Source organism: Melanotaenia boesemani, chromosome 3, assembly GCF_017639745.1.
Source record: "Melanotaenia boesemani isolate fMelBoe1 chromosome 3, fMelBoe1.pri, whole genome shotgun sequence".
Classification (NCBI taxonomy): Eukaryota; Metazoa; Chordata; class Actinopteri; order Atheriniformes; family Melanotaeniidae; genus Melanotaenia; species Melanotaenia boesemani.
Window position 1 is genome coordinate 12,583,379 of NC_055684.1, and position 8,970 is coordinate 12,592,348.

General features: G+C 40.3%; 1 protein-coding gene across 2 annotated transcripts in view; it reads left to right on the top strand.

Moving 5' to 3' along the window:
* chd6 (chromodomain helicase DNA binding protein 6) overlaps positions 1-2,368 on the top strand; it is a 115,616-nt gene extending 113,248 nt beyond the window's left edge. For both annotated transcript variants that reach the window (XM_041979688.1, XM_041979687.1), the window contains 2 exons: positions 19-123; positions 242-2,368. In XM_041979688.1, the coding sequence (XP_041835622.1) occupies positions 19-123; positions 242-1,447 (1,311 nt within the window). In that variant the 3' untranslated portion in view covers positions 1,448-2,368. The remainder of the gene's footprint in view (positions 1-18; positions 124-241) is intronic.
* Positions 2,369-8,970: the final 6,602 nt, after the last annotated feature.

An 8,970-nucleotide genomic window follows, 5' to 3' on the forward strand; every position in this document is an offset into this window, starting at 1 on the left:
TACTCTCCTTCTCTGCAGCTTGGTGGTGCTATGGCTCCGGCTATAAAGGAGCTGTCCAGGTGGCTGGATGCAAACTCGGAGTACTTTGTGGCTCCAGACTGGGCCGATGTGGTCAAACACTCGGTGAGTATGATGAGCTGTGGAGGTCAGAATCTGTTGATTTCACCTCTTTAATCCATGTTGCTGTAATCTACAGATGTGTAATCTCACAGGATGTATTCCCTTTTCTTTCCTCCTTCAGGGTTTCCTCCCTGAGGGGAAGTTTTCCCGGATCCTGACGGAGCCAGTCAACAGAGACCCGGGCTCCCGTCGCCGTGGACGCCGGCCTCGCAGTGAGATGCCCAAGCCCCTCCTTTCTGTATCTGACTCCTCCTCCTCTGGGCTCGGCCCCCCTCTCTACATGAACGGCGGGATAATCAGCAGCGTGGACTCCATGGTGGCCATGCAGAACCTGCGCGGTGGCATTCCTGGAATTCCAATATCTGGGATCATGGCGGCTGGATTCCCACACGGTTTCCCTGCAGCGGTCTCAGCAGGAGCCACCGGGTCATCGGCAGAAGACGGCAAGAACGGGTTGAGCATGTTACCCATGATGCTCCACGGCATCCCTCATCCTCACGGGGCGGCGATCCCGCAGCACGCCTTGTTCAGCGTCGGCACGATGATGGCACACGCACCACCTCCTCCTCACCCCAACTCCTCCTCCTCGACATCCTCTTCTTCTCCATCAGTGTCTGCTGCGAATGTCACCACCACAACCACACCGCCTACATCCAATGCAGCCAGCCCGTCGTCGACCACACCTGCAGATAAGGAGAGCGCGTCCTCTTCAGCTGCTGGTGGTGAAAAGGAAAAGAATCAGGAGGAGAAGGGAGCAGCAGAGGGCGCCAAACGAGCAGCAGGAGTAGAACCAGCAGCCGTCATTACCTCCACCAGCAGGGCCCACATCAGCTCTGCACATCTAGGAGCCGGCAGCCATCTTACCTTTAACCCCTTCCTGATCCCCGGAATGTCCCACGGCTTGCTGTACCCACACATGTTCCTGCCGCACGGCGGCATCATGGCGCTGCCCGCCATGCCTCCCAACACCGTGGACAGCTCCCCGGGCAGCCCCAAGAGGAGGAGGAAGAGAGCAAGGGAGGACAGCGAGAGAGAGGAGGAGAAGGAGAAAGAGAAGACGGCGACAGGAGACGCTGAGGAAAGTACAGTTAGTGCGTCCCAACCTGCCTCTTCCTCCTCTCCACCCATCCCCTCTACCTCAGCTTCAGAACCAGACACGGCTCCGACCGAAGAGACACAGACTGGACAGGACGGGCCTTCAGAGCCCCAGGAACCGGACTCCAATAACCACATAGACGGAGCAGCAATGAAGGAGAGCAAGGAAAGACTGGAGGAGACGGGAGTGGAGGTGGAGGAGCAGAGACAGGCGGAGCGGGAAGAAGCATAGAGGATGAGGAAGACAAACCACTTCCCGTCCTCTCCTCTCGTCTCCTTTGTTGCGACGGTGTAAAGTTTGTGCCGAGTCTGTCAGTCAATGTCCATGTAAAGACTTTTAATATGATGACGACTAATGATGATGATTATATTCAACTTGTTCATGTTTATATACCAACACCCCACCCACCCGCCTCACTCCATTGTATACAAAAAAAAACTACTGTTGAAATGACCTTCTGTCTTCTTCTCCTTCATTCTGCATCAAGACTGAGTCAGGAGGACCAGGAAGGCACTCTGCAGGCAACACGCACTCCCTGAGGAGCGACTCTGGCAGTCATTTTGATCCGGTTTAAAGGTCCATGCGATCCAGGATGGTATTTAGCGAAGATTTGAAAAAGCAGCTCTAGTTTCTGTTGTGTTTGCATGGATCCGAGCATGACAGGAAAGCTGCAGCACTGCTTTTCCGAGGCAGTTTTCCAAAAAAGTTTGCTCTAAATTTCTCACCACAGTTTGGTAACGGGGAGAAGCTGACGCAGGGGGGAACGGCTCACAGATGTTAGCAGTTTTGGTTTGTTTGTTATTTTTTTGCAAACTCCACTAAACCAACCGATGTTTTTTTTAATTGTAATTGTGCAATGTTTAAAAACCTGCTGACCAGATAAATTTGGACATGATGAGAGATGAGACACTAAAAAAAGCACAGAAAACGCTGCTGCTGCATTACGAATCGTCCAGTAAAACTACTTTAAGTGCATTTTAAAGTGCAGCCAAATTAGATTTAAACAAATTTTCTTCTTTGTTGTAATCTTTAACATTAACGTCGCACGAAGAGAAAAATCAGGCATGAAGGTTGAATCCTAACTTTTAGATATTGTCTGCAAGTCTTCCGTGAAATAGATGTTTTCTCTTTTTTTTTTTTTGTTTTTTTTTTTTTTTTTGTTCAGAAAATTTTTTCTAATTTTAAATACAGTTTCGTTGCCACAATAGCTCATTTTGAAAGTAAGAGAGGAGATCAGGGGGATAAATCATTCATTCTGCACACTATGAACAGGAAATGTTGAGTCCAGAACCAGATAAACCCCAAACTTATTTATTAGCAAACAAAAACAAACAATCATGAAAATTAGTTTTTACATTTTTTATCAAACTTAGCCACAAAGTCACTTTGATAGTCGTCTTAACCCTTGCGGGTCGCCTCAGTTTACTACTGTCATGGTTGAGGTCGTTAGCGGATAATAAAGTTTTTCCTCAAAACTATTATAAATTGTTATTTTTTTCCCCTTTTTTTTGTTAACTTCAGTTCTAATGACAACTACCAAATATGTTATTTAATTTATCTGAACCCCTTAAAATGCTGGTTTGATCATATGACGTCACTGTTTTTATGGAGAAAAACAACTTTTAAAAATGTATTATTTTCTATGTGATAGATTTTTGGATGGCTGGGATTTTATTTAAAGATCAGTCTTGAATATACTAAAAATAGTGACTTAATTTATTCTGATGCATTGTAATTTTTATTTTTTGCTTTGTCAGATTTATAATTTTCTCTACCCTTTTGGGTCATTAGAGGCAAAAAAAAAGTCCCACAAAGTGTCATTAAACATTAGAAATTAGTTTTATTTTCCAAAATGTAATTATTTACTTTAAACATTTAATTACAAATTGTCAACTTTTTTTAAAATTATTTTCTATAAAATATATGTTGAGCTTGGGATTTCTTTCCTTTTGATCAGATTTAAATTTACAAAAACGTATAAAAATATTGATTTTGATCGTTAAATAAAATCCCCATCCTCCTAAAGGATTATGTGGAAAATAAAACCAAAAATGGTTTTATGTGTATTTATTTTCATGAAAACAGTGACAGTTTGTTGATTAAATTGCCATTGAAATGCTAATTTGTATAACTACATATTTCATTGAGGCATTTGAGCACAATAATAATCATGATGTTTTTACAGCTGTTTTTGGAGAGGACCTTTTTGTCCACTAGTGACCCAAAAGGCTGGAAAGATAGTTCCTAGTGGCCTGTTAACCTGTAAGAAAAAAATAATTTGGAAATATCAAAGTGCTTCAAGAGAAACACTTTCATACAAAATGTTATTTCACACGGGTTACCACAACCAGAATAGTTGGTAGAAAACTGGGGAGGTGACCTGAAAGGATGAAAGAAGTTCCTAATGACCTACAAGGGTAAAAGTGGTCGGGTCCAATCAGAAGTCACAAAAAAACGGGAGTGTTAGGGGCAAAGAGTTCAGTTCAGCCACCAGGGGGCGGTAGGGGGCAGATTAGAATGTATCCTGGCCTGCAAACACTTGGGTGGAGACGTGGAGGGGGTGGGTGTGATTATGGGAGACAGTGTGTTCATGATCTGTGGTTGTGCAAAGTACCAACCTGGAAATGTTACAACACAAGTAAAAAATAAAAAATAGTGTCTCGTTCGGGAAAAGTGCAAAATCACTGCTGCATTTAGGGTAAAAATCTTTACTTTTTTTGTTTGTTTCCTACAGAAGCGTAGAGCTGTCACCCAAAATCAATAGGACCGCATCGCGTTATATCGTGATAGTTTATTGTAAAAGTGTCAACCGTATCACGTGATATGTTTTGTGGTAAAAACGTGGACTATAAACTGTATTTGTCTTCGTATGGGGAAACTCTTCATGCTATAGTGACAGAAATGCCTAATTTACAAAATGGGATAAAGTTGTACTTCATTGGAGGGATTTGGTGAAGCTTGAAGGACACCGTGATGATGTTGATGTCGCACCTTAAAGCAGACAGGACTACAGCTCCGTGTCAGCAGTGTATTTCTCCCAGTCCCTGCGGTGCATATAGCCTTTTAATTTTCATTTTTATTTTCAGAAGACAGCCATAGAATTGATCTCTGGTACATGTTATTAACCAAAGGCAGAACACACACAATGGCAACTCAAGACACACGCACACACCATCTCACTGCATGCTTGTTGCTCATAACTGTCCCACATTTGTGTGTACAACAGTAGATCAGTAGAACTATTGATCATTGACAAGAAAAACTGGAGTGTTTCTGCTTGATAAATGGTAAATGGTCCGTATTTATATACCTGGAACGTTACCCAAAGCGTTTTACATCATACATCACATTCACCCATTCACACACACATTCACACACTGATGGCGGAAGCTTGATGAGAATGTTTTTCATAAAATGTATTTTGCTCCAATATTTCTTGGTCGTAACAACATCTGCATACATCTGCTACTTTGATTCATGTTCTTAGAATAAAATTTATCATGTTATAATGTGATAAAACCCCCATTTTTATTTTATTTTATTTTAGTTGGGTGACAGCTGTAGGCTTCGTAGTTTCCCTTCAGTTTTGTGCGATTTGGCCTTTGGATGGTCCGAGCAGGGAAACGGACCGGTCCGCTTTCAGAGATGCCGAGTGCCTCGTTGCTCCGCATTTGTTTTTCCTCACACAGCAGTTCAGACACGTAAATCCATCACTGTATATCGCTGTCCTCTTTTTTTTTAAAGTGCTCCATTTCTTTCTTTTTCTTGTTTGTTTCTCCGTAAAGTGGGGAAAGATACTTGACATATGCGAGAGGGATTTATTTGCATTGCAGTGGTCTCAGTGTTTCTGTATCAAACAGACTGTACTGTACATTGAATGGATGCAAGTAGCTGGTTTTACTCAGTCTTTTTACAACAGGGTGTGTTAAATGTTTCCTGTGTGACTCCACTCTGTTTTTTCTTTTTTTTTTTTTTTTTTCATATACAAAAAAACTTATTTTTGCACAGTGTCTTTTTGTGAATGTTAACCTGTTTCCGTTGTGTTGTTTGTGTGTGTGTGTGAATGACTGTGTGTGTGATATCGGGAGAAAGTTTATATGTGTGCATGCATGCGCACACATTTTGTTGTGGAGCTGTTTTGTCCTGACAGGTCACATTTCTCGAAGGGGGAGGGTTTAAAAAAAAAAACATAGTTGTTGCCTTGTCACAAGTTTGTGGCTTCATATAATTTATACTTTTCTTTTTGCTTTTTGCCAAACTTTCACCAAATACCACATTATTTTCTCTTAGTTTCATTATGTATTACTCAAAGTAAAAATGCCTTATTTTTAGCTAGTAGTTTTTGTATAGATGGTCTGTTACATCTCCATATAGGGACATAAGTTTATGGTTTTTTTTTTTATTTGTCTTTGTTGTTTTGTGTGTGTGTACACAGCCTTGGTGATGTGCATTATCTCCAAAAAGCCAACAGTAATGGAAGGTACCACTTGTCCAAATCACTACATCTTCTTCTAAAAGTCAATCAGTCATCCCTTAAAGCACAAATGGAGAATTAAAAGAAAAAAAAGTGACTGTTTGCTTACCAGTGCCTCTAAAGCTACTTTTTATTTTGTAGGCCTCACTTGCACGCTGCATTGACATCCTGTTTCCATGGTGATGGGGTCATCCTTTGGAAATGTCTTTGGATGTTCTTTGTTTAAACAGGATGATTTGGGATATTTGTCAACCTGCATCTCAGACGCTCGGGAAGATTTTGGACCAACGGTCTTTTCTGCATATCAGCAGGAGAAGCACCAAACTGGAACAGCCAGGCTCTGCAGAGTTCCCTCCAGTCAGCAGATCCCAGCTTTGGATTTATAATTCCTGAATAATTTGGGATATTTGCATCTTTTGATTTGTAAAACAAGACCTTTCCATTTAAGTGTAATTCTCTGCTCACTTAAATCTTTCTAACATGAAAAGTTAGTAGCTTATCTTTGTGGCATCATGTCGACATGTTGCTGCTTTTTTTTCATGTTTTTCTTATTTCTGCTACAAGATCCTGTGATGCCAAATTCAGTGAAGTTCAGTGCTAGAAAAACAAAGAAACCAAGTAGACCAATGCCCAACTGTTTGATGTAATAAAGAGTTTAGATGGGAGCAAACATTGCAGGTGTGGATGGGAGGATGGGAGTCATCACTCAGACTGGTGGAATATCTCGCCTGCAGTTCACTGATTCATCCTAATCAGAATGTTATTTAAATTAAGGATAATAGTCTCAACAGTCAAAACTGAGTTGCATTTATAGGCTAAAAGATTTTTTTTATTTATTTATACTCATTCACATAGAAAATTCCAGCTATTTTAATCAGAAAAAAGCTTTTTTTTAACGTAAACTGGCTGCTTCAGTTCTCGACAGGACAGTTAGCTTCTGTTGGTCTAAAAGCTCCATAAATATCTCTGTTTCTTCCCAACGGTAATCGTGTAAAATGATGCAGTTTGGAATATCTCGGATCCTTCCCTGCAGGATCATTGTTTTATCTCCCAGCATTCCCTTACTGCACGAGGCCTTGTGTTTGCTATCTAGCACATCTAAGATGATAATGCACACACAGTATACATCCAAACTAAGTATTTGATTGTTCTTGTGTTTTTTTTTTCTTTTTTTGAGATTCCTGAAAAAGTCGATCTGAAGGTGAAGCCAGTTATTTGCGCACCGCAGCTAAATTACCTGAGAGTTTTGAAAAGAGGTCACTCCCAACGGTTGTGGACGCATTTCCTGTCACCTGTTCTTGTGTAAAAACTTGAATTAGCGTGTGACCATAGCTGGAAGTGAGTCCCAGCAATGGTTGTGTGTCAGCTCCATTTCTTTTACTGTTTTTTTGTCTTTTTTTTTTACATTGAAGTCCTTTTTGTTGGTCACAGAAGTCACCTCAACATGTAAACTTTGATCTCTTATCAGAAATGATGTATTTATTGTACAGTTCTTGTCTTTTCATTGTTGTATCACGACTGATTAATGGCTGTTTTTGTTATTCTGGAAAGTCTCCTGAAATATAGCATTTTGGTTCACATGGAAATTAAACAATCTGCATTTCTTTGTCGCCTCCATCACCTCCTAATCTGATTTTTGCACATCACATTGGATTAATATGCTGTCTATTCCTCATGTTCTTAAACTTTGATGCACTCTTTAGGGTATTCTCTTTTAGGTTGCAGGACAGCAACATTTTGGAGCAAACATGGCAGTTAATCAGATGCAAAATCAACTTTTTTTTATTTTATTTTATTTTTTTTAAATTAAAGTGCAGATTAATTGACTCATGAGGCCAGAAGACAGATGCTGGATTTAACTGAGGTTACATTTGTTCCTCCTTCATCCTGTAACTGGTTTGTTGGTCTGATTTGCTTGAAGGCATTACATGAGATATATGCTCTGTGATGTCATTTTATTGGCTTTTCTGCCACCAACTTTGCTGTCAAGCTTTAATTTCGATTCCTTCCAGAGGCTCAAGTCTTCAGCTGATTCAGAGCTGATTCTGGTTAGTGAAGAAACCAAGATCTGGAGATCTATAACAAAGAAAGAAGCAGAGATGCTTTTGATGTGCAAAGCTTCAGAAATCAAACAACCTTTGCAGAGTCCAACTGTATTTATCTCCCTGTTGTTCATAAATACCCAAATATCCAGACTGAAATGTTTTTATTGCCAGAGGAATTACATAAATAACACTTTACTGTCCCACGTTCACTCTCTCCTCCAGCTGTAAAACCTACAGCAAGTTCATAAAAACCCTTACTGGCTTCTGGAACATGAGAGCTTCTCCCAAAGGTTTAAAGTCCAGACATCAGTCTCAGTCATAGATTTGTCCTGAATGTGTTTGGGTTTATTGTGCCTGTTGCAGAAGCACACTTGAAGGACTGACAGTTCAGTGTGATGAGAACTTGAAAGTTGGATGTAAAATAAAGATTTGGATCAGATCGCTGCAGGATTAGATACTTAAACATGAGAATTTCTCTCCTTCATCCAGCTCCTGTGTGAAACCACCCTTCTCAGTGCAAGTTAAAAGGAAAGTTGAACAATAAAGCTATTGACAGCTGCTGTGGGTTGCAAGCATCGCTGAACTACTTGCAATGCACTATATAGAGGGTCAGCCATCATATAAGTGTACAAACAGGCTGATCCTGAAGTTAGAAACCTGGTCATTAATAAATAAGTTGTGGTGGGGTTTTTATCTTTTTGGTTCCTTTTTCTTATTTGTAACTATAGCTCTCTGTATTCCCATGTGGACCAATCTGATGAGTCAAAACATGGTATGTGTGATCTTTTATTGTGCAATAAAAGATGACTTTCAAGCTATGTTTGTCTGATCGGTCATTGCCAGATGTGGAGGTTCGAATGTTTCTTGTTCATCAGTGACTGTGGAACATTTACTGACATCTAGCGTTCAGGTTGGAGACGGGATTGTCATCTACACTAAGCCCAAATCCAAAGAAGTTGGGGTGCTTTCTAAAATGCGAATGAACAGAGAATGCAATTATTTGCTAATCTCATGAGCCCACGTTTTATAATAGAACATAAATAACATCAGATGTTGAAACTGAGACATTTTACTATGTCTTGGAAAGTATTAGCTCATTCTTATTGAATGTTTATTAACATTTTGGATTGACTTAGAGCCAGAAGTTATTCAAATTATAGTTCATCTTAAAAAATCCAGTTTGCCTAATCATTATGTCTAAAATATATTTCCATTTTGAAAGACACTTTAGTCTT